Source organism: Syngnathus typhle, linkage group LG22, assembly GCF_033458585.1.
Source record: "Syngnathus typhle isolate RoL2023-S1 ecotype Sweden linkage group LG22, RoL_Styp_1.0, whole genome shotgun sequence".
In the NCBI taxonomy this organism is placed as follows: domain Eukaryota; kingdom Metazoa; phylum Chordata; class Actinopteri; order Syngnathiformes; family Syngnathidae; genus Syngnathus; species Syngnathus typhle.
Window position 1 is genome coordinate 8,568,445 of NC_083759.1, and position 24,919 is coordinate 8,593,363.

General features: G+C 44.4%; 2 protein-coding genes across 9 annotated transcripts; one reads left to right on the forward strand and one right to left on the reverse strand.

The window, feature by feature from the left end:
- Window positions 1–461: 461 nt before the first annotated feature.
- On the forward strand, window positions 462–16,408 carry mia3 (MIA SH3 domain ER export factor 3). Of its 7 annotated transcripts, none has more exons than XM_061270674.1 (28): window positions 462–693; window positions 1,516–1,649; window positions 3,073–3,159; window positions 3,270–5,328; window positions 5,449–5,787; window positions 5,879–6,009; window positions 8,253–8,336; window positions 8,525–8,546; window positions 8,626–8,714; window positions 8,789–8,866; window positions 8,946–9,056; window positions 9,146–9,217; window positions 9,335–9,439; window positions 9,572–9,694; window positions 9,771–9,858; window positions 9,939–9,988; window positions 10,075–10,165; window positions 10,245–10,383; window positions 10,448–10,610; window positions 10,677–10,712; window positions 10,804–10,871; window positions 10,983–11,068; window positions 11,198–11,308; window positions 11,629–11,673; window positions 11,749–11,795; window positions 13,883–13,948; window positions 14,313–14,703; window positions 14,848–16,408. In XM_061270674.1, exons 1-28 carry the CDS (start codon window positions 573–575, stop codon window positions 15,078–15,080), a joined length of 5,169 nt encoding a protein of 1,722 aa, XP_061126658.1. In that variant the 5' UTR covers window positions 462–572; the 3' UTR covers window positions 15,081–16,408. The 7 variants fall into 7 exon arrangements, with proteins under 7 accessions (XP_061126658.1, XP_061126661.1, XP_061126657.1 ...); XM_061270673.1 differs by having other exon boundaries at window positions 466–693; window positions 8,253–8,384; XM_061270677.1 differs by lacking the exon at window positions 11,198–11,308 and having other exon boundaries at window positions 465–693; window positions 8,253–8,384.
- On the reverse strand, window positions 11,825–24,712 carry aida (axin interactor, dorsalization associated). 2 transcript variants are annotated; one of them, XM_061270692.1, is made up of 11 exons: window positions 24,313–24,712; window positions 23,730–23,796; window positions 23,599–23,652; window positions 22,969–23,023; window positions 22,819–22,882; window positions 22,629–22,729; window positions 22,210–22,332; window positions 22,017–22,139; window positions 21,830–21,947; window positions 21,602–21,733; window positions 11,825–15,075 (listed from the first exon to the last, which is right to left on the reverse strand). In XM_061270692.1, the coding sequence occupies exons 1-10, from the start codon at window positions 24,417–24,419 to the stop codon at window positions 21,634–21,636; spliced, it is 912 nt and encodes a 303-aa protein (XP_061126676.1). In that variant the 5' UTR covers window positions 24,420–24,712; the 3' UTR covers window positions 11,825–15,075; window positions 21,602–21,633. The 2 variants fall into 2 exon arrangements, with proteins under 2 accessions (XP_061126676.1, XP_061126675.1); XM_061270691.1 differs by lacking the exon at window positions 11,825–15,075 and having other exon boundaries at window positions 20,191–21,733; window positions 24,313–24,710.
- Between the last annotated feature and the right edge of the window lie 207 nt (window positions 24,713–24,919).

Below are 24,919 nucleotides of genomic sequence, written 5' to 3' on the forward strand. Positions count from 1 at the left end.
TTTATTATGTACTGTACTGCCTAATTAAATAACTGCTGCAAAATCTTAATTAATCCTCCTGGTGTCAATGATCTTTTTTATATTCCTGTGTCTGGAAAAACAGATCGCAATAAAGGACATATTATATAAATGTGGCAAATTAGTAAATTTAGATCTAAAACATGAACACACTGAAAGCATGTTATGCTCTGCGTTATAATATTAATTTGGAGTTTATTTCAGCTCGGGGACAAGATTGGTAACAGTAAGGATTTTTTTTAATGAAAAAAGGTATATTATTGACTTATGTAAACAAGTATTTAGTAGAATGTGATCAACCATCGGTAAGGGATTGTTACGTAACAAGGTGCATTTGTATGTTGTACCAGTCTGTTTCAATGGGTCAATCTCAAAACAATGTGCCCTTGGGGTACTCGTTGACTCATATGTGAGCAACTAAAGAATCCAAAGTGACACCGGGCAGCATGCAGTGAAAACGGACCCGTGTTGCCTACACCCAGCCGGATCTGATCTGCTTGCTGACGTGTCGCCTCCCATCTCAGTACTCCTACTCACCACTCAAACCTGCCAGCATGGCAGCAAAACACTTTTACCGAAAAGGCTTTTTATTACTTTTATTTAATTTTATCTCAACCGCCGCCTTGGAGAAGCGATTCTCCGATTTTAAGAGATGTGCCGACGAGGAGTGCAGCTGTAAGTTTTTTTCTGTTGATAGTAAACCAGAACCTCGGACATGCATCTTCCATCCATCCCAAAGCAACTAGCCATAAACTGAGCCTTATCTCTTGACCTCGACATTCGATTTTTTGCGACTGTGATAACACGGTCTGCTGTTGTTTTATCTTTGCGACGACACTGCAAATGCTGGCCAGTTCGACAATGTTTGCTGATCCCTGGTAAACGTTACTTGCAGCCTTCGTTGGCCAATTTCCTGACGGCTCCGGCCTGCGTTAGCGGCTAATCGCTAATAGCACTATAAACAAATAACAAATACCTGGGCAAACGATGAGTAACAGCAGCTAATTTAAGCAATTTGTGTTTTTCTTTTGAACGATGTTATTAGGCATACCCGTGTTAACTTTCTTCATGTATTATGGTTGTTAGCATAACAAACTAAAATTAGGCAGAAAAAACAACAACTAAAACCTTGAAAACATTCTAATGATTTATATATGTAAGTGTACAGAAGCAGTTTAAACATCAACTAGAAGTTCACTCCACAAACTTATACTGTTTATGGAAATCTCAGGAATCACTGTCCCAGTTCTACAAACACAGAAGCATAGCAGAGATCCCTAAACTGATATGCAGGGTCTACCTGAAGCGTTGACACGGGCATAAATGTACATTTTCAAAAAACGACATTTTCTTGCAGGGACCATGGTAAAATTATTATTGACTGCTTATTAACTAAGTCATAGTTTTACCAATGTGATGGATAAAATGTTCGTTTGTTTCATTCCACATGAATTAGATGAGGATTGAGATACCCATAACTGTGTTTTCTTTTTCTAGTGCTTCTATGTCGTGGAAAAGCAGTGGAAGATTTCTCAGGACCGGACTGTCGGTTCTTGTCATTCAAGAAATCCGAAACTGTCTATGTATACTACAAATTGTCCGGCAGAAGGGCTGACATGTGGGCCGGAAGTGTGAGTATATTCTACTTTATGATTAAATTTGACCCTTCCCATGGGCTCACCACCTGTGGAAGGGGCCAAAGGGTGCAGAGTGAGCTGGGCGGCGGCCAAAGGCAGGGACCTTGCCGGTCCAATCCCTGGCTACAGAAGCTGGCTTTTGGGACATGGAAAGGAGCCCGAGCTGGTGTGCGAGGCAGAAAAGTTCCGACTAGACATGCCTCCACACACAGTTTGAGTTCTGGTACAAGTCCTCTTGAGAGGGGCTGGACTCTCTTCCACTCTGGAGTTGCCCACGGTGAGAGGCGCCGAGCAGGTGTGGGCATAATTATTGCCCCTGGCTATCCACCCTTTTTGGAGTACTTGGAGAAGGTGCTGGAGAGCGCTCCTGCTGGGGACTCCATCGTACTGCTGGATGACTTCAATGCTCACATGGGCAATGACAGTGAGGCGGTTAGGAGGAACTGCCCCCCCTGATCTGAACCCGAGCGGTGTTCTATTACTGGACTACTGTGCTCGACATGGATTGTCCATAATGAACACCATGTTCAAACATAAGGGTTCAATATGTGCACCTGGCACCAGGACACCCTCGGCAACATTTGGATGATCAACTTTGTGGTCGTGTCATCGGGTTTGTGGCCGCAAGTTTTGGACACTCGGGTGAAGAGAGAGGCGGAGCTGTCAACTGATCACCACCTGGTGGTGGGTTGGCTCAGATGGTGGAGGAAGATGCCGGTCCGACCTGGCAGACCCAAACGTACTGTGAGGGTCTGCTGGGGATGTCTGACAGAATCCCCTCTCTCAACTCCCACCTCCGGCAGAGCTTTTCCCACATCCCGGAGGAGGCAGGGGACATTGAGTCCGAGTGGACCATGTTCCGTGCCTCCATTGTTGAGGCAGCCGATCGGAGCTGTGGCCCTATGGACACGAGCTATAGGTCGTGACCGAAAGAACAAGATCCCGGGTAAAAGTGGCCAAAATGAATTTCCTCCGCAGTGTCCGGGCTCTCCCTTATAGATAGGGTGAGAAGCTCGGTCATTCGTGAGGGACTCATCGGGCATTTCATTACGATGCCTCCTGGACTCCTCCCCGGGATGATTTTCAGAGCATGTTCCACCGGCAGGAGACCCCAGGGATGACCCAGGACACACTGGAGAGACTGTGTCTCTCGGCTGGCCTGGGAATGCCTTGGGATTCCCCGCGATGAGCTGGACAAAGTGGCTGGGGACAGGGAAGTCTGGCTGTCCCTCCTAAAGCTGCTGCCGCCGGATAAGCGGGGATGGATGGATGGATGGATGGATGGATGGATGGATGGATGGATGGATGGATGGACGGACGGACGGACGGACGGACGGACGGTTTTGGGATGGATGGACGGACGGATGGAATTTGCACCAGAAATTCGTCAGTTTATGGGTGCACTTCTTTGTCACAGGTTGGAAGTCAATTTGGTTATTTCCCAATGGACCTCTTGGCTGTCAACCATGTTTATACAGATAAAGAAGTTGAAGTTCCAACAGAGGTACAAGATGTTAAGATTGAACAATTCGCTATATTTTTTACATGATTTGTATTTGAGTTTGTTTAAAAAGCACGATGCTTCAAATCCATTTTCTTCTGTCTGCTTCACAGCAAACGGATTTTGTCTGTTTCGACACAGGATTTGACCAATTTGACAACTATGAGATAGATTCACTGTTGGGTTTTCCAACAGTGAAGAATTATGATGAAAATGAACAGAATTTTGACAAAACCCAAGTGCCAGAGCATACTGCAAAAGACACCAACCGACCAGAGGAGGAGGCGATGAATGACGGTGAAATAGAAGCTGATGAAATCGGCAGGGACACAGATAATCAAAGTGCCTCTTTTCTTCAACTTGATATGGAAAAAGAATCTCATGAAGAAAAACTGCCTGATACAGAAGTTACACCCAATGACACCGACCATGGTGCTGATGACGGAATGAATGAGCAAATAACCACCAAAGAAATTTTTCTTGAAGATGCAGAGTCAGAGAAGCGAGATGTTCACAAAGAACACGGGGAGGAATCGCTACCCGAAAATGGACACATTACAACCCCAACTTCTCAAGAAGAGACAATCTCTGAGTTAAAAACAACCTTTGGATCAACTTTTGATGCTGTCACCATAGATGCTGAAGCCACCATGAAAGTTACGCCTTATGAACAAGAGGATAATGAATTTCTTGAAGATCATTCTGATCAACATGGTGATACCTATGAGGCAAAAGAAACTCCATTGCTTTCTTCTTCAGAGGATGACAAATCAAAACCTGATGATGAGAAGGTTAAGGTTGTATCAAAACTTTTTGGTGATGGTGTTTCTAATGAAGCAATAAATTCAGAGGACGAAACATTTCTTAGTCATGAGGAACCACCAAAAGACGCAGCACCAGAAAATGTCCATGCAGTTGGAGATTCACCTGATTCCAATTTAGAACTTCCTACAGATACTGAGGAGCCAGAGAACCTAGTATTCCATCTAGGGTCACTAAATTCTCATTCCGAAGATCCTGAAGATCACGCAAAGTCAGAGAACTCAGAGAACCTAGTACTCCATCTAGGGTCACTAGATTCTCATTCCGAAGATCCTGGAGATCACGCAGAGCCAGAGAACTCAAATCAAATCCTTACAGATACACCAGATTCTCTTGATCCAAGAGAAACAGTGGTTGAGGAACTATCGTTTGATCTTGAAGATGGTGATGCTGGTGGTCTAGCGAATAAACATGAGGAAACTCGAGCTGAAGAGCTGAAACCTACTAATGAAACGGTACATACATTTGATTCTGTATTGCACAGGGTAGCCCAAGCGGAATTACATAGGAAATTACCAGATGGACATAATTTGGAGAAAGAGGTGACCGAGGATGAAGAAAAACATGACAGCAGCATTGTAATGGAGGATGACTTGAAAGAAGTTTCCCGTGAAAATAAAATTGAAATACGTAAAGAAATAATCCAACCTGAAAAAAACAGAGAGGTGTCTTTACAGAAGATTGAGTCATTTAGCGAGCTGAACAATATAGCAGCAAGAGATGGTGTCCTGCCCCAAGAGTCACATATTAATGATGAAGCGCTTCATGTGAAGAAGAAGAACACGGAGATGGATGAGAATAAATATGAGGAAAGAGAAGACCTATTTGAAGATGAAAATGCACTTTTGTTCTCTCAGTCGTACGACGCAGACGCTGTGAACGCCTCACCGACGACATGTCCACATGTTACCTCGCGTCCTGAGCTGGTCTACAGCGACAGCGTCCTGAGGCTGACTCTGCTGCAGGGTTATTACACTGAAGAGAAGATGCTGCGTTTCCAGAGGTTTCTGGGACTCAAGAATCTCTACAAAGTGGAGTCCATGTTCTCCGACATGGACACTGAGTTACAAGCTACTCATCTTGCACATTCAGGGACGGTGCAAGACCTCGAAGAGGCACTTGAGGGCATCTTTGAAACTTCGGAAAATACCATCCTAGATGAAATTGAGAAGATTCTGGATAGTCGGCACTCAAAATACGCCGATGAGCAGCGGATGGATCTGATAGATGACGAAACACAAATACTGGATGACTTCCAGGAGCTGGCATTTAATCTAAGACAGAAATATTCTGCAGCAAACGCCAGCACAACTTTGGTGGAAGAGAAGATAGAAGTTAATAATGACCAGGGTATGCTTGTATTTTTTACTATGGTTTTGTGGGGGATTATATTTGTCATAATACGCAAGAAGGGTTTAATACTTACTTGCCTTAACTCCATTCTACATTGCCCTTGTTTTTTTTTTTCAGTCATTGCAAACAAACCAGACATGAGCGGCAAAGATGATTTGCCTCACATTAATGAAGTTGAGAAGAAACCCGACATGTCATTGTTGGCGCGTGATGATAACCGTACAGTAACCGATCTTGAGAAAGACCCCGTGAGGATTGATAGAGAACCGGAGATCAGCTTGGACGAAGAGCATACTACACCGGATATGAGTGTGGGGGAAGATGGCGGACACCTCAATAAAAACAAAGAAAACCAGCCAAGTTTCAGCATGTCAGAGGAGATGCAGAAGTTTCCTCAAGCTGCTTTGGAGAGTCCCTTGGACAATGGCCTTGGGGAGGTGGAGCACGCACCCTCAGGTTGGTCATCCAAACATTTTCAAGAGGAATTCTGTGTTAGAGTTTGTCTTTGAAACACTCTCTAATTTTATTTTATTTTTCTGTATATAAGGGTCTTTGGAATCCATCGAGCCTCTGTCTGAATTTCCTGAGAAAGAAGTGGGATTGCTCTCAGATGTGGTCACGTTTCTGGGTTGTGCTGCTACAGTTGTCAAGGCAAAAGTTGCAGAGTGGACTGTTCTTGTAAGTGATGAGTTGAGTTTTTATTCACGCAATATCCAAGACATACAACATGAAACAACAAACAGTAATTACGGATGCGTGAAAGGTCACCCCAAGCAAGCTATTTAAAGCTTTTAATAGGGGGCCTGGTTTCCCATAAGTTATCAGATATTGGCCAGATATCCTTACATTTTAGAGCTAAAAATATGTTTGTTTGCTTTGAAGCTGCTAAAAGAACAACATGATTTGGATACAATCAGGGCCGGTTCTAGGAATGCACATGAGAGGGGGCAGTCCGAAATGTGAAGGGGATATGTTTTGACCACAATAAGGTGGCAATCTCCCGGGGGGGGGGGGGGGGGGGGGGGACATATAATATAAATGTTATATTAACTATTATTTGAGTTGTCGTTAATCATTAGTTATATCACGGGTCATTACGACGAGTTTGGTGGAGTTCTAACTGCTTCTCCCAACTCCTACCGCGCTGACTGTAACTTGACACTCTCTGGCTGCGTCTTGCCTCATTTGCATACTCACAGTGATTGGATGTTTACGGAGGGGCGCGGAGTCCTGACAGCAGGCTGTGTGAGGACACACTGCACCGACATGAGAGAAGAGAGGGGGCTGATTAACGTGTGTTTCTATCAGCGGATTTTTCACTTCTAAAAGTTTGATTCGAGGGGGCAGGACATCTGTTTGAGGGGGCGTTGCCCCCTCTTGCCCCTGCGTAGAGCCGGCACTGGATACAATGATTTTGTAATCCCCGTTTGGTCAGTTCACGAACCATTGGAGCATCGGTTTTCGAACGTCCCAGTTCTCGAACAAATCGGTATTCGAACAAAAAATTCGACATTTTTTTGCTTCGGATGTCGGACAAAATTTCGGTTGTCGAACCTCGTGTGATGAGCCGAGAGGACCCACATGCCAACTGACTCCGTTCGTTATTACATTCTCGTTACTCTGAGGATTGCATCAACTCTAATCATGCCTCCATAGGAAGCAAGTGGGAGCAGTAAAGCCATCCTAAAACACAATGCGACAGTGCGATAATAATTAGAGAAGGTTTATGTCCAACGGGGGGGTGGGCGATTAATAAAGAACACTTTTTGTCCGAACGCCAAGGGGCACTGAAATGGGCGATATGTATATTTTCCTTATTAGTATGCAATACTGGTGTTCTTAACACTAGAACAGCGGCTGTTTTGATCTACCTCTAACAATGTTTTCGATTTGGTTTTTAACAACATTGTTCGATTGAATCAATATAAGTATATTTTGTCATGTTCCAGTCGTTACTCGCATAAACTTAAAGCGAAGAATCAACGCTCCTAAACCAGACCAAGTTCCGAGTTATCGTGAACGTCTCATGTGTCCCCACCTCCTTTTTGTTGACTGGCAGTGCAAGGCTGAAGTTCAACACAGCCGGTGCTTAGCTGGTTGCTAGCAGAAACGCAGAGGCTTGTTTTGGCATGGATAGACATCTTGACACTCATTCATATACCTATGTTTTTGTTTGTTTGTTTTATTTTAATCTTGCTTCGGGTCTGTGTTGCTTTTCGGAACAGAACCTGTCCAGGTCTGCTTGCCAGCTTCCCCACTACGTGTTCGGTGTTAATTACCGTTAGCCCAACTACTGCTTCCCATTTCTCCATATTGTATCCATTTGTATTTAATTCACACACGTAGGCCTGCAACGTTGCTTGTTTTGTCGCACCATTGACGTCCCATGTTCATCTAACCCGTTAATTAGCTAGCAAATGTCAAACTAGCTTACTTGGCTTATTATAAGGAATAAAGAGCGACATGCTACTAAGACGTCCTCTCATGGAACTCGAGCATGTATACGTGTGTTTTTTAGAGGAACTTCAACATGTAAGTATTTTGTAAAAAGCATAGCATATGCCCATGTCGATGATGATGAGGTACTGATACGCTGACGTGTTAAAAAGCATAGGAATTGATTAAGCGTGTTCAACCCCTCCTCCTTCGCTAATGATTTACACAACGGGGAACGTAACTGAATTACTCACTTCTGTTGTTTATTTTAGGTCGTAGATATGCACCATAGCCAACGCTCATTATTGTTTTTTTTGGAAGGGGGCAAACCATTTTTAGTTTGATGGCATTTTACCTGTGCAATTTATCAGTGAACGTTTCATGATTTTCTTTGGCGTATATTCAGTACACTTCCTTAGGCCTTTACAACCCATACCTCTTTTTAGTCCCCGAAACTGCATGGTTGTGTGTGTGTTTGTCCTCAGATGATTTCACTACTGCCAGAAGAGTGGAAGCCTGAGGAAACCTTGTTTGGCTGTCCGTGGCAGGCTGTCATCATCACTGCTGTGGTTGGCTTACTGTCCTTTACCATCTTCCTCTGGAAAACTGTACTAGTGGTAAATGTTTAACCAACGTTAGTGTTCAGCACTGTGTGTACAGTACAATATTTACATTTGATATATCCTCACTGAACAGTAGTGTTCCCAGCATGGTTGTGTTGCCAAGAATCCACTGACTTAAACTAATTGCTTTGCAGGTAAAAAGAAGAGAATATCTTGGTAAGTTTTTCATTCACAACAAAGTCAAACAATGATTATATTGAAGTCATTTTTGCTTAACTGATATATTTCCTTTAAGTGGATGAAAAGCAACTGGACGAACAAATCCAAGCGCTTAAAAAAGAGAAAAATGACGCACTGACTCGAATGAATGAACTCCAGAAACAGGTAAACTTAGAGTGAAATGGTAACATGCTTCAGCAAAATAGCTTGTTACGTCTTGTATATATCTCCTAAAACAGACTGAAGAGCTGAAAGAAACCCAAAAGGACAATGTAGAGACTGTTAATTGTGCATTGAAAAACAAGCAAAAATTGGAGGTAATGTTGTACACCCAATATTAGATGCAATAAATATATCATTATTGTACTTCTAAATCCATTTTTTTACTTTTTGTAGAGTCATGTTTTGGAGGCTGAAAAAAGGTATGAGCGCATGGTAGAGGAAAAGAAGACCTGCCAAAAACTGCTTGATGAAGAAAAAGAAAATTCACTGCAAATTGGAAATCGGGTGTGTTATTTTTTGGGGGTTATCATTCATTTTTCATGAATTATAAACTGTCGTTTGTGATTCACTCTGAAAACTGCTGTCTTGAACAGCTTAAAAAATTGGAGAAGTCAAACGAGAAGCTCGAGCTGAGCAGAAAAAAAGCTCATGAAGCTTTAGCTAAGGTACAAACGATTACATAATCTTTTGACCGCAATTGATTTCAAGAGGTCTATTAATAAATGGTGTGTGTGTCTGTGGGTGTCTGTCTGTGTCTGTCTGTGCGTGCCCCCCCCCCCCAGACAACTGTCCTCTTGGATGAGGCTAAAATCCGAGAAGATGCATGCAGTGTTCAGCACAGATCTCTTGCAAAGGAGTATGCGGGGCTTAAAGAAGAAAATAAAAATGTAAGAACTTTTTGTGTCTGTGTGTAAGAAATGTGAGCAAAATTGATGACAATGTTACAGATGAGATGACATGTAACCCCTCAGATGGTGGCTACATTCTGAATGTTTTTTTGTTGTTTTTTCTCCCTCTAGCTTAAAGGAACCATAAAAGATTGGGAGGACAAACACACGGCGCTGAGCGAGCAGATTAAAGTATACCAGAAGGCTCAGAAAGAGTTGGAGGACTCCGTGGTGCTCAAAGATCACAATGTGGAGGTCTGCACTTTTGTTAGATGCCTGTTGGGGATATTGCATCAAATTTCCAGCTCACACAAAACGCTTCTCATGGCAGGTTTTGTCCGAACTACTGGCAGACCTTGACGCCTGCGAGTTGCAAAAAAGCAACGGCAAGGTATTTGTGAATGGCGAAGTAGCACCTGGTAAGTCCACTGACTTTTTCCAAATGATTGTTTTTTTTTTTAATGCGGTGGTTTAAATGTCATTGTCATGGCTTGCACAGATAAGACTGCAGTAAAGAACAGGATCAAACAGATGATGGACATTTCCAGGGTAACAAGACTCAAATTCAATTCTGCTCTGGCAGAATTACAAATACTGTTTTTCTATAGTCCTTAACCATCATTGTCAAAATCCAGGTCCAGACCACACTCACGGTGATCGAAGAGGAGCGTGACCGCTTCATGTCCAAACTGCTTAATGAGGAAAAGAGTAGAAAGGCTCTGGAAGGTGTGTGGATCACGGGAACAGCAAGAAATGTCATTGCGGAGAACAATGTCGTAGAGTGTGCGACCTTGTTGTGCCGCAGAAAAGCATCAGGAGCTCAAACATAACATTGCGACGCTCAAAAGTGAGAAGAGCCACGTGGAAAGCCAATTCGAAGTCCTCCAGCAGAAAAATGAAATCATGGTGGAAATGTACCAGCAAAAGGAAAACGCTCTGCAACAGTAAGATGGCCTGTCACACTTAAGCTGAGCTTTTCTCAACATTTCGCTTCCGCTGACACGGCAGGAAGCTCACCAAGGAGGAGCTCGAGCGCCGCTGCAAAGAGGACATGCTGTCCAAGGTGGGAGGCAAAGCCGTGGAGGCCGAGGAGCAAGTCAAAGTTCTGCGTCAGCGCATTAATGAGATGGAAGAGCAGATGAAGAAGACTGAAGAAGTCTATAAGGAGCAGGTAAGACTCACCTAGCTAAGAAGAGCTGTATTTTCACACTAAGAGTTGACATTTTTTGTTTTTAAGATAAAAGAACAGGAAAACAAGACTCACTCTAACTGGGTAAGATGGACAAATCTTGCGTGTTTAGTGTTGTGAATTTTATTTATTTATTTCAGGTGAATGCGTGTTTAGTGTCGTGAATTTATTTCAGGTGAACGCTCGCAACGCAGAGCGGGCTTTGAATCAAGAGAAGCTTGAATCTTCCAAGCTGCGTGAGAAGTCAGTCGACCTCGTGGACTGAAAAGATGAATTTTATTAGATTTTTTTTAGCAGTGTTAATATGGCAGGATGGAAAATTTTGACCTACGTTTATTGCGTCCTCCCTCACAGGTTGGCTGCACTGACCTCACAGCTGAATGAGCGACGAGCGCCTCTTTTTAGACCAAACTCGGGACAAGCTGCTGGTCCTCGCCAAGGTGAGCGCATGTTTCTAATCTCATCGTGTTGCTTTATTATTTATTGCCTGGAGCTCATCTTTAGGCTTAATTATAAAGTGGAGGCATTTGTTTTGTTTTCATGGTAAAAGACTGGTTTGATCACAACAGGTGATTCATACGGGCCCTCCCCAGTGAGTGGGGGGGCGCCATCCCCCCCATTAATGATTGAGGGTCCCAGGCGCCCTCCCTCGGCCCCAGTGGGGCGAAGAATTGAGTACGGTGAGTTTATTGGATTCCTTTGCCGACGATTTACCCGCCACCCCGTACAGTTGAGTCGCCTCCTCAAATTCTTTTTGGTCTTTCCCACTCTTTAATTCCTCGTTTTAGTTGTTCATGTCCTCCTGGGGCACCTTCAACTTTAACTCTTCCATTTCCTCAACCCTTGAAGACTTGGGTTCTGGTTTCCACTTGCTTGTTTCATCTTACTTTTGAAGAACTTGTAATTCTTTCCTCTTTCCCTCCATAAGGAACAGCTTTATCTACTGCAGTGGGTTTCTTCTTCACTCGCGTCTTTGCATCATTTCTTTGTCACCCCTCAGGTCCTTGCCCGCCATCAGACCCACACAGTCGTTATCCTGGGATGGGTAAGACTTGCTTTTACTTGGTAAACCTCTAACGTAAGCTATTGCCAAACATTTGTCTTTCTTCTTCCTTGTTAGACATGTCGGGCCCGCGCAGTTCATCACCTGCCAACATGGATGGTTCTGTGAGTCACACATTATTTTCATACAGTCCTCCCCTTGGTGTGTCTTGTTTATTGTTTATAATGTGGATGGGCATAATACATCAAATATGAATACTTTTGGAGGGGGAAAGAAAGGGTTTGTCAAACACAAAGAAATCTGTTTATTAACATTCTTACATTTGTGTACACTGTGTAATATAACAGGAATAAAAATTTAATTACTGTATTTTCCGCCCTATAAGGCGCACCTAAAAACCAAAATTTTTATCAAAGGTCGACAGTGCGCCTTATAGTCCGGTGCGCCTTATATATGGATCAATTGATGAATTTGTTGATCCATACTGGTTGTACACAGTGCTCTGCCAAAATGTTTTAGTATGTTTTAGTACGACTAGTAAATTACAAGGTCGCATCGCTTCCCAAAATTACGGTAACTGTAGTCAGTCACCGAATAGCTGTTGTACCCGCGAGGCTATTTCATTTCAAAATAGGCTGCTCCGTTAATGTTTCGAGTAAATCTACGGATCGATATGGAAGGGAAGCATAGGTAAGTAGTATCAATGCGTTAGATCAAACTTTAGTCAGTTCCGATCATTTTATAGGAGATCGTCTGAGAAACGCGATTGTTTACAATTTGCTGAGGCTCATGGGATATTGCGAGCTGAGGCTCATGGGATTTTGCGGATGGCTAATGCTATAACGATAGCTGCTATACGCAGCAAGCTATTTCATGTCAAAATAGGCTGCTCTGTTAATGTTTCGAGTAAATCTACGGATCGATATGGAAGGGAAACATAGGTAAGTAGTACCAATGCGTTAGATCGAACTTTAGTCAGTTCCGATCATTTTATAGGAGATCGTTTGAGAAACACGATTGTTTACACTTTCCTGAGGCTCATGGGATATTGCGAGCTGAGGCTCATGGGATTTTGCGGATGGCTAATGCTATAACGATAGCTGCTATACGCAGCAAGCTATTTCATGTCCAAATAGGCTGCTCTGTTAATGTTTCGAGTAAATCTACGGATCGATATGGAAGGGAAACATAGGTAAGTAGTTCCAATGCGTTAGATCGAACTTTAGTCAGTTCCGATCATTTTATAGATCGTTTGAGAAACGCGATTGTTTACACTTTGCTGAGGCTCATGGGAGATTGCGAGCTGAGGCTCATGGGTTTTTGCGGATGGCTAATGGTATAACGATAGCTGCTATACGCAGCAAGCTATTTCATGTCAAAATAGGCTGCTCTGTTAATGTTTCGAGTAAATCTACGGATCAATATGGAAGGGAAACATGGGTAAGTAGTACCAATGCGTTAGATCGAAATTTAGTCAGTTCTGATAATTTTATAGGAGATCGTTTGAGAAACGCGATTGTTTACACTATGCTGAAACTCATGGGATATTGCGAGGTGAGGCTGATGGGATTTTGCGGATGGCTAATGCTATAACGATAGCTGCTATATGCAGCAAGATATTTCATGTCAAAATAGGCTGCTCTGTTAATGTTTCGAGTAAATCTACGGATCGATATGGAAGGGAAACATAGGTAAGTAGTACCAATGCGTTAGATCGAACTTTAGTCAGTTCCAATCATTTTATAGGAGATCGTTTGAGAAACGCGATTGTTTACAGAGGGCTCACTAGTTGGTTATTGGCTAGTGGGTGCATACCGCAACCCTAGTCAACCTCAGTTTGTTGCAGTATAGCTTTTATTTTATGTGCCTTATAGTCCGGTGCGCCTTATACGTATATGGACAAAGTTTTAAAAATGGGCCGTTCATTGAAGGTGCGCCTTATAACCCGGTGCGCCTAATAGGGCGCAAAATACGGTAGTCATGTCTGAAGCTGGACATGAACGTTTGCGTTACAATACTGCTATTTAGTGGTGATTGTTGGAATTCTGCATTCAGCTCAATGTTTGCCATATTGATAATTCATAAATGGATAGTGAATATAGTGAGGCTCCCTTGGCAGACAAAGTACAGCAGTTTGTTAGGATAGTTAGATTCGAAATTTAATCTCTTCTAAGGGTAGTGAGATCAAGAAACTGTACTTTTGCGCCTGTCCCTCCCTTGACTTGTTTTTGTACATGTCCTTGCTGTGAAGGAGACTCAAGAAGTAGATCCACACACAAAAGGCGAGGCTGAGGCCTCCAAAGAGGCTGCGGAGTCAGTGAGTAAAGAGGCCTGTCTGTTGGTCTCAGTGTGAAGGGGTATGCAAGAGGCCCCGCCCCCTTGTCTAACCTTAACTGGATTTTCCTTAACACCTGACTGCGTGTAACACAACCACGACAAGCCGCAGTCTCGTGACTTGGCTGTAGCTTTTTATTGGGATTACTGTATTCTCAAGTAGTGGTCTCAGTTATAGGAGGTTTTTGATGCAATTACTCAATTTAAAACACAAGCATCTTTTAGAACTCTCGTAAACTCAGGACCTCTCTAACTTGCCGGCCACTATTTGAGGAGCTACAGTAAATAATAATGTCCCTTGAGCACATCAAATTGATCTCCATTGGCAAGCTTGTTGTCTGTCGCAGGGTCCCGGATCCTTTCTAGCATCACCCATCAGGGACTCACCGGGCTCCTTGAGTCAAGGACCGCCGCCACCTGGACTCCATGATCCACCCTTCCCTACAGGACCTCACAGCCGTTTGCCACCCGGTGGTCCCTACAGACCTTCGAGACCACCCCTCTACCATCCAGCACCTGGACCCCATGGTCCTCCAAATGCGCTTCTCGGGCCTCCGCTATCTGCCAACGGACCCCCGGGTATGTCGCCGTCCGGGCCGATGCGGGGAGACTTCGGGCCTCGCCCCGCCAACGGACACTCATTCCACCCTGGGCCAGGACATGTCATCCATCCTCGGGGTCCTCCCCCACCGCCGTTCCGTCCGCCTCCAGGCCATCATTTTGGGCTGATGCCACATGGTAGGTTCTGATAGTTTGTGTCCTGTTCACAGGATTTACACACACGCACGTAAACAATTCTGCATGCTTGACCTGCAGTTATGAATCGAACCATAAGTTTCTGTTTTAGTCTAGCATTGTTGTAGTCTACTGCCTTCTTTGCAGGTCCACGCAGGCTTATGGGTCCACCCCCACCATTCCCTCATGACATGCGCTTCCTAGGACCGCACGAGCACAGCCCCCCAGCGGACCTGCCTCCAGTTGTACCGCCCAATCCGGGTCACAGCGAAGCCTTGGGTCAGCCTCCAGCCGGTGTCCCTCGTGGCTCGGTGGGAGGGCCGCCCCCGAAGCGGGAGGCCTCTCAGGACTCAGCGAGGCCGGCCATGGTCGAGCCTTAAAAAAAAAAAAAAAAAAATGCTACAGACTGTTGCAGTTTACTTGAACACTCCCCACAACCATGTCATGCTAAACAGAATTAAGTTCATATATACCACGACTTTTATATTTCAGGCTTGTAATAAAAAATTAAATGCTATTTAGAAGACATGGTCCTTAAATCAAAACATTATCAGTAATTGTATGGAAAATTCCACTTCAAAACTTCTTTTTGAATATATCTTACTGTGCAATAATTGGGTTTGTCGCGTGTGCCTGCGTGTGGTTTTTACATGTGTAATGCGCAAAATTTAACAAATTTATTGTCCTAAAATCTGAGGTGCGCATTATACATGGGCAAATTTTTTTATTTTTTTATCCGGATATCATACGGAGGCCGCCATTACAGATGCGCTTTCTTCTCTGCTGTTCACTTCAAACGCGTTCCATACGAACACAATGCTCTCGTATCAGACGCTTGCTCGATCACCTGCTCGTTTGCTGTCACAATGTACCCTACACAAATCCAAAACATTTCTTCGCTATTGAGTTTGCTAGCGCATGCGCAGTGATACTGACCGGCAGAATAACATCCGGTTGTTCCCAAAGATGATCTTTTTTCTGAAATAATTTTACGTTTATGGACTTAAGTAGGAGTCAAAATTTGGGGTCGTATTATACATGGGTACAGGCTTTTTTCCAGCATCAAGATGCCCTTTTTAGGGTGCGTATTATACATGGGGGCGCATTATACATGGAAAAAACGGTGTGTATGTATGTATGTGTATGTATGTATGTGTGTATATACATGTGTGTATATACATATATGTTGCGTATATACATGTGTGTATATACATATATTCACATAGATATGTATATATATATATATATATACATATAGTATATATATATATACATATACTATATGTATGTTTATACATATATATGTAGGTCTATAAATATATATAGGTTTATGTTTATACATATATTTACATATATATATGTTTATACATATATTTACATATATATATGTTTATACATATATTTACATATATATGTTTATACATATATTTACATATATATATATGTTTATACATATATTTACATATATATATATACACATGTATAAACAGCTTTTTAGAAGGGTTTTAAATGTCATTTCCTGTGGAAATAATTTTTTAATAGTGGGAATAGAGAGGTTTAAGCTTCCAGCATTTCAGACTCAAACCACAATTTTTCTCAATTTTTCCTCTGGGGCTGACTGTAAAGCAAATGTATAATTTGATGGCCGATGTATAACTTATTTTACTATGTTGGTAGGAACCTTTTAATAATAAAAAAAGCAAAAATTGTTGGTCTTACATTCTCAGATAAGTACAGATTGCCTACAAGAAACATGTTTTCTTCCCTTTCAAAACAAATACCCTTTTAATAAATTAGTTAAATTTTGCGCATTATGCATGGGAAATCACGGTAATTAATCGAAGGGGTAGGTAAAAGTAACAAAAAATTCTGCAAGCACAAATTCCACGGTCAAGCTTAACGTTCGCTACACGAGTCGACTTTTGGGCAGCGTGTTTTGCGCACTTCTGTTTCAAGGTCTAAAAGTGCAAACAGAGATAGTTGAGCACCTCATATTGACACAACCTCACTTTGGGTTAAAATGTTGCCCCGTGAAAGTCTTCCAAATAGTCCACACACGGTTTGAAACATCCATCCATTCATCCATCTTCTTCCGCTTATCCAAGGTCGGGTCGCGGGGGCAGCAGCTTTAAGAGGGACTCCCAGACTCCCCTCTCCCCAGCCACTTCATCCAGTTCGTCCCGGGGGATCCCAAGGTGTTCCCAGGCCAGCTGAGAGACATAGTCTCTCCAGCGCGTCCTGGGTCGTCCCCGAGGTCTCCTACCGGTGGGACATTCCCGGAACAGCTCCCCAGGGAGGCGTCCAGGAGGCATCCTGGTGAGATTCCCGAGCCACCTCATCTGGCTGCTCTCAATGTGGAGGAGTAGCGACTCTACTCCGAGTCTCTCCCAGATAACCAAGCTTCTCACCCTATCTCTAAGAGAGAGCCGGGACACCCTGCGGAGGAAACACATTTCGGCCGCTTGTATCCGGGATCTCGTTCTTTCGGTCACGACCCATAGCTCGTGACCATAGGTGAGGGTAGGAGCGTAAATCGACGGGTAAATTGAGAGCTTTGCCTTTTGGCTAAGCTCTCTCTTCACCACGACGGACCGGTACAATGCGGACTGCATTACTGCCGACGCTGCACCGATCCGCCTGTCGATCTCGCGCTCTATCCTCACTTGTGAACAAGACCCCAAGATACTTGAACTCCACTTGGGGCAGGATCTCATCCTCGATCCGAAGAGGGCATTCCACCCTTTTCCGACCGAGGACCATGGACTTGGATTTGGAGGTACTGACACTCATCCCGACCGCTTCACACTCGGCTGCGAACTACTCCAGTGAGAGCTGGAGATCACGGCCTGAAGAAGCCAACAGCACCGTCGTCTGCAAAAAGCAGAGACGCGATGCTGAGGTCCCCAAACCGGACACCCTCAACGCCTCGGCTGTGCCTAGAAATTCTGTCCATAAAAATTATAAACAGAATTGGTGACAAAGGGCAGCCTTGGCGGAGTCCAACCCTCACTGGGAACGAATCCGACTTACTGCCGGAAATGCGGACCAAACTCTGGCATTGGTGATAAAGGAACCGAACCGCCCTTATCAGTTGGCTCGGCACCCCGTACTCCCGAAGCACCCTCCGCAGAACCTCCCGAGGGACACGGTCGAACGCCTTCTCCAAGTCCACAAAACACACGGACTGGTTGGGCGAACATCCATGCACCCTCAAGGATCCTGCCGAGGCTGTAGAGCTGGTCCAGTGTTCCACGGCCAGGACGAAAGCCACACTGCTCCTCCTGAATCCGAGGTTCGACCTTCCGACGGACCCTCCTCTCCAGCACCCCTGAATAGACCTTACCAGGGAGGCTGAGGAGTGTGATTCCCCTGTAATTGGAACACACCCTCCGGTCCCCCTTCTTAAAAAGGGGAACCACCACCCCAGTCTGCCAATCCAGAGGTACTGTCCCCGATGTCCACACAATGTTGGAGAGGCGTCAGCCATGACAGCCCCACAACATCCAGAGCCTTTAAGAACTCCGGGCGAATCACATCCACCCCCAGGGCCTTGCCACCGAGAAGTTTTTTAACTACCTCAGTGACTTCGACCCCAGAGATTGGAGAGTCCGTCTCAGAATCTCCAGGCCCTGCTTCCACAATGGAAGGCGTGTAGGTGGAATTGAGAAGGTCTTCGAAGTATTCTCCCCACCGAATCACGACGTCCCGAGTCGAGGTTAGCAGCACGCCATCCCCATTGTAAACAGTGTTGACGTTCCAGTGCTTCCCCCTCCTGAGACGCCGGATGGTGGACCAGAATTTCCTCGAAGCCGTCCGGAAGTCATTCTCCATGGCCTCGCCAAACTCCTCCCACGGCTGGATTTTTGCCTCAGCAACCGCCGAAGCCGCGTTCCACGTGGCCATCCGGTACCTGTCAGCTGCCTCCGTAGTCCCGCAGGCCAAAACGGCCCGATAGGACTCCTTCTTCATCTTGACGGCATCCCTTACCGCCGGTGTCCACCAGCGGGTTCGGGGATTGCCGCCACGACAGGCACCAACCTTACGGCCACAGCTCCAGTCGGCCGCCTCAACAATGGAGGCGCGGAACATGGTCCACTCGGACTCAATGTCCCACGCCTCCCGCGGGATGTGGGAAAAGCGTGGGAGTTGAAGCTCTTCCTGACAGGGGATTCTGGCAGACGTTCCCAGCAGACCCTCACAGAGCGTTTGGGTCTGCCAGGTCGGACCGGCATCTTCCCTCACCATCGGAGCCAACCCACCACCAGGTGGTGATCAGTTGACAGCTCCGCCCCTCTCTTCGCCCGGGTGTCCAAAACATGCGGCCGCAAATCCGATGACACGACTACAAAGTAGATCATCGACAACCTAGGGCAGTGGTTCCCAAAGTGGGCGGTACCGCCCCCCTGGGGGCGGTGGAAAGATCTGGGGGGGCGGTGAGGAAGAAAGGGGCGGTAGGGGGGCGGCAGTCCGAAGTCGACGTTTGTTTGACTGAAAACAAAAACGACTGAAAATTACTGACCGCGGGGATCTACGACTTCTTCTTAGTGAGTTCCAGCCTGATGTTGAGAAGCTTATGTCCCTGCACCAAGCACATCCATCCCATTAATATTAAGTGTGAGACAATGAAGGTTACTGGTGGAATGTTTATTTACCATTCTATGTTGCTGAAACAGTTAATACTGCTAAAAAAAATAAATTGGTTTACTAAATTGGGTTTTATTTGTGAAATACACATTTGTGTTTAACCTTTCTCTTTTCAAATTGCAGCATACCAAATATCAAGAAAGAGGTGTTTGTTTCCATATGTCTCTGGGGGCGGGGGGGGGGGGGGTGAGCGCTAGGAAATCACTGGGGAGCCAAGGGGGCGCCAGCCTGCAAAAGTTTGGGAACCATTGACCTAGGGTGTCCTGGTGCCAAGTGCACACGTGGACACCCTTATGTTTGAACATGGTGTTCATTACAGAAAATCCATGTCGAGCACAGAAGTCCAATAATGGAACACCGCTCAGGTTTAGATCAGGGGGGCCGTTCCTCCCAATCACGCCCTCCCAGGTCTCACTGTCATTGCCCACGTGAGCATTGACGTCACCCAGTAGAACAATGGAGTCCCCAGAAGGAGCGCTCTCTAGCACTTCCTCCAGGGACTCCAAGAAGGGTGGGTACTCTGAGCTGCCGTTTGGTGCATAGACACAAACAACAGTCAGAACGATATATAAATTATATATCAAATAACTATTATCCATCCATTTTCTGAACCACTTAGTCCCCACAGGGGTCGCGGGAGTGCTGGAGCCTATCCCAGCATATAAGCAATAATATTATCAAACCATCTGTGTCATTCCAAATCATTAAATCCATCGATCAAATTCCTCGTCATTTGTCAACAACGCCGCGCATGCGCCTTGACGTCAGCCTCGTCGTTAGTCCACAGATCCAGTATATAACTATAACTATATTGTAGCGTTAACAAAGTACAAGGAAAGACGTGGGTTTGGTAAACGGCTCTTTATTTAACAAAACAAGAGTTTAACAAGCCAACAACTACTGAACTGTAATGATAAAAACATATACAAGTTGCTACATGAAACAAAATATATCAAATAACTAGAACATAAATAGTTCACCGCCACACGGCCCCAAGCACCGGCGTGGACTTCCATCCCCGGTGGTGGCACAGAGGTGGAAGAGAGCGCCGTAGAATAGGACCGGACGTGCGTAAAAGCCATGTCCGAGCCCCATCCACCGTCCCCGGACAGCCACCCGGCCAAGCGCCGGCCCCCGACTTCCATCCACGGAGGTGAAACAGAGCTCCAAAGACTAGGACCGGGCATGCGTAAAAGCCATAATAGTTTTTCAAACCTATGTCACTCCAAATCATTAAATCCTTCAAACTCTTCGTCCTCCGTGTCACTTACAAACAAAGCCGGTTGACGGAATTTTGAAAATTTGTGAAAAAATTCACATATACCGTATTTTTCGCACCAAAAGGCGCATTGGATTATAAGGCGCACCCTCAATGAATTTTTTATTTTAGAAATTATTTCATATATAGGGCGCACCGGATTAAAAGGCGCATAAAATAGAAGCTATACTGCAACAAACTGAGGTTGACTAGGGTTGCGGTATGCATCCACTAGCCAATAACCTATGAGCCCTCTGTAAACAATCGTGTTTCTCAAACAATCTCCTATAAAATGATCAGAACTGACTAAAGTTCGATCTAACACTGGTACTGCTTACCTATGTTTCCCTTCCATGTCAATCCGTAAATTTACTCAAAACATTAACAGAGCAGCCCATTTTGACATGAAATAGCCTTGTGCGTATACCAGCTACTATTATAGCATTAGCCACCCGCAAACTCCCATGAGCTTCAGCTCGCAGACCCCCATGAGCCTCATCAAAGTGTAAACAATCGCGTTTCTCAAACGATCTCCTATAAAATGATCGGAACTGACTAAAGTTCGATCTAACAGATGGTACTGCTTACTTATGTTTCCCTTCCATATCAATCCGTAAATTTACTCGAAACATTACCGGAGCAGCCTATTTTGAAATGAAATAGCCTCGCAGGTACAACAGCTATTCGGTGACGCCCCCTGACTACAGTTGCCGTAATGTTGGGAAGCGATGCGACCTTGTAATATACTAGTCGTACTAAAACGTATTGAAACATTTTGGCAGAGCACTGTGTACAACCAGTATGGATCAACAAATTAATCAATTGATCCATATATAAGGCGCTCTGCATTATAAGGCGCACTGTGTTTTTTTAGTAAAATGTAAGTTTTAAGTGCGCCTAATAGTGCGGAAAATACAGTAAGTCGCTCCTCAGTATAAGTCGACCCCCCCATCCAAACTATGAAAAAAACTGGGACTTATAGTCCGGAAAATACGGTACTTGAAATTTTGTAGTGGTGCCTTGTGGGCATCTTAGGTGTCCTTGTGCAAGGTTTGATGAAGATGAAGATAAAGTGGTTTCTTTGTAAGAAGCTGCAGTTTCTTTCTCTTGGAGTCGGTGGGCTTCTTGTACCTGGAAATCCAAAAGTACGGGGTTCAACGATAGCATGTTCATTTTGTCAAAAGACATCCATCAAATAAGTGGAATAATGTACAATACTTGACTCACAGCTCAATCACAACTGGACCGGGCTTGATCTCATCCTGTTCCAAGAATGCAAAACATTTTGTGCTGGTGAACCTCTTCTTGGGTTTGTAGTGCTTGAATTCAAAGAAAATAGCTGCCCCTGCAGACGACAAGATCACACAATTTGTGAGTTCTGGAAATTTGGCTCACACTTGTTTTGTCCTGTTACCTTTGGGTAGTTTTTCCAGATGCCTTTGGATCTCGACGTCCATAATGAAGTGAATGTAGATGTCTTCCTTCTTGGTGGCGACTGGGGTGTCCTGAACAGGGTTCAAGTCCACCCCATTCAAATCTGCACACAGTCAGTTTTTTCATGATACAAGCGATCGTAATGAGGTAGGTGTTGTGATGCGTTTTTGTACCTTTGACACTAATGGTCATGTACGGGTCGATGCATTGCCCGGCATCTTTCAGCCCAATCTTTTCTATTCTTATTGTAAGCAACGTCATTCCAGGCTCGGAGGGTAACCGTGGCAACAAGTTACCTAAAGAGGGCAATGATGTCACAAAGATTAAACTACTTTTCCCCCATTGTGCATCGAGGACATTTGATGATCTCGGGAGATCTAAGCCATGCACATAACGGCAGTACTTTGATGATAAGGTCCTACCTTGTGAGGCTAGGAATAAAGCAGGCGGGCAAGAATAAGAGGTGAGGTCATGCATGGCGTCGACGGAATTGGACAGAAAACACAGACGGCTACATCAAATGGGACATTGTGACTCAACCAAGCAGGCAAAGGGGCGGGAGCGGCCGTGTTCGTTTCTGGTTTGAAAGTACCAGGAGCTCTCGGGGGAAACGCTTCTGTGGAACCAGCGACCGCCGCGACATCTTCTTCCTCCAGCTCCAGATTCTCCTCCTCACCAGGAGCGAGGATTTTTCTGATGAGGATGCGCGAAAAAACTGTCATTTATGTGTAAATAATTCAATACAAGCTTGATTATTAATCATACCAAAAGCTGCTCTTTACCTTATGGGCACTGGTTGGACATCAAAGGGAAATGCTTTATTGTATGTCAATACATTCTTAATGACTGTGGGCAAAAAGGACATGTTATGCATAGGTTAGGATGATGATGAGCGTTGCTAAACAGCAAACAAATGGTGGTAAATGACTCACCGCTTTCCAGTTTCTTCAAGTCTTCCAACTTGAACTCCTCGGTTGACTGTGTGCTCTAAACACACAAATAAGAATTATATGTGTACCGTTTTTTTCCACGTATAATGCGCAAAATGTAACTAATTTATTGTCCTAAAATCTGGGGTGCGCATTATACATGGGTACAAATATTTTTTTTTTTATTATTATTATTATTTATTTTTTTATCCGGATATCATACAGAGGCCGCCATTACAGATGCGCTTTCTTCTCTGCTGTTCACTTCAAACACGCTCCATACAAACACAATGCTCTCGTATCAGACGCTTGCTCGATCACCTGCTCGTTTGCTGTCACAATGTACCCTACACAAATCCGAAACATTTCTTCGCTATTGAGTTTGCTAGCGCATGCGCAGTGATACGGACCGGCAGAATAACATCCGGTTGTTCCCAAAGATGATCTTTTTTCTGAAATAATTTTACGTTTACGGACTTAAGTAGGAGTCAAAATTTGGGTGCGTATTATACATGGGTACAGGCTTCTTTCCAGCATCAACATGCCATTTTTAGGGTGCGTATTATACATGGGGGCGCATTATACATGGAAAAAAACGGTATATATAATGTAATTGATGCATGTTAGACTAACCTGCAAACTGATACTCCTCATCTCTAGGCATGTTGCAATCTTCCCTAAAGTTTTCTAAAAAGAAAACAAACATGTTAAGTCAATTATAAAAACATGAATTTCTTGTTTACACAACCTACTGAATTGTCTACCTTCTGTTCTTCGGTGAAGTCTGATGAGTTGAATGACTGCACTTCTTTTTGCAGCTGCCTTGCAAGACTAGAATTAAGTTTAAAAAAAGTTAAATAGAATAACTGAATGTGCGGTGCACATTTCCACACCCTTGTGTTCAGAGAGAAATGCGAGACAATTTCAAACCTTGCAATGACTACCATTCATGTAATTTTACACTTAGTTGGAGGGAACATTTTCATGGTTTATTTTTGTTTTCCTGAGGGATGTTTTGTTTTTTTATTGTCAAGTAGTTCCTCTGAAAACACAGGAAACCCACCCATAACAATGAGAGGGTGTGGCTGATATTTCTCAATACTCAATACTGAGGAATATTAGTGAATTTCTGCACAGAGCAACACACGCATTGGTGAAGGAAGACAGTTGAACGCGCACGCAACAAATGTCACATCGCGTCATATATGCGGAAGATTCACTTAAATGCTCCCGAGGTCTGAAAGACAGCTCGGGGGGGGCAACTTGAGCGAGCTCCCTAATGACTCCAACTGATGGAGTAGTCGTGCATACATGTGCTCGCATGTTAGAGACAGGACACACACTTACATCTGGTACTCGTCTATAGCCTCCACTAACTGTCCCCACGAGTCAAAGTCTGTGCCTTTTCTGAAACTGGCGTGCCATTTCTGCAGAGTCTTGTTGACATCAGACATGTTGGCAGGGCGGGTGCCGGCGGCAGACTCAGGGCAGCATACCCGAGGGCGACGTTCATTTACGAGGGTGGTCTTCTTCAGGGCTTGTGCGCCTCCGCCGCTGAGCTGTCTGCAGCAGTTTCGGTTCCACGCTGACTCACACACCGAATGCTGACACCCTGACTAGTGACTATTACCGGAATGGACCAAACCTTTCTGTCTACTATGCGCTCACCCCGAACTCCCATCCGCGAGAAGGAGAAGTCACCGGAAATCCCGCCTCGTTCTGCGGGTGTGCGCGATTTGAGACACCCTTTTCGCGAGTGGGGCGGCAAAAGAAGGAATTGATCATTTGAGTAGAATTTTAAGAAATTAAAACCCATTTATCGAATTACATTTAATAATGAGAAAAATAATTGTTTTTATCAATAGTAATCGCACGGTAATAACAACTACCTTTCCAAACAACGTAATCAATTAAATAGAATATCTTTACTAGTAATCTTGTATTAATTTTCAGC

What these genes read in the sequence shown, in the direction of transcription:
- mia3 (XM_061270673.1), top strand. Translation starts at nt 573, where the DNA reads ATGGCAGCAAAACACTTTTACCGAAAAGGCTTTTTATTACTTTTATTT. An exon ending in CTGACATGTGGGCCGGAAGT is followed by an intron (nt 1,650 to 3,072) that starts GTGAGTATATTC and finishes TCTTTGTCACAG; the next exon opens with GTTGGAAGTCAATTTGGTTA. An exon ending in AGCTGCTGGTCCTCGCCAAG is followed by an intron (nt 11,069 to 11,197) that starts GTGAGCGCATGT and finishes TGATCACAACAG; the next exon opens with GTGATTCATACGGGCCCTCC.
- aida (XM_061270692.1), bottom strand. Translation starts at nt 24,419, where the DNA reads ATGTCTGATGTCAACAAGACTCTGCAGAAATGGCACGCCAGTTTCAGA. An exon ending in ACTTCACCGAAGAACAGAAG is followed by an intron (nt 23,653 to 23,729) that starts GTAGACAATTCA and finishes TTTTCTTTTTAG; the next exon opens with AAAACTTTAGGGAAGATTGC. An exon ending in TCTGGAAAAACTACCCAAAG is followed by an intron (nt 21,948 to 22,016) that starts GTAACAGGACAA and finishes TGTCGTCTGCAG; the next exon opens with GGGCAGCTATTTTCTTTGAA.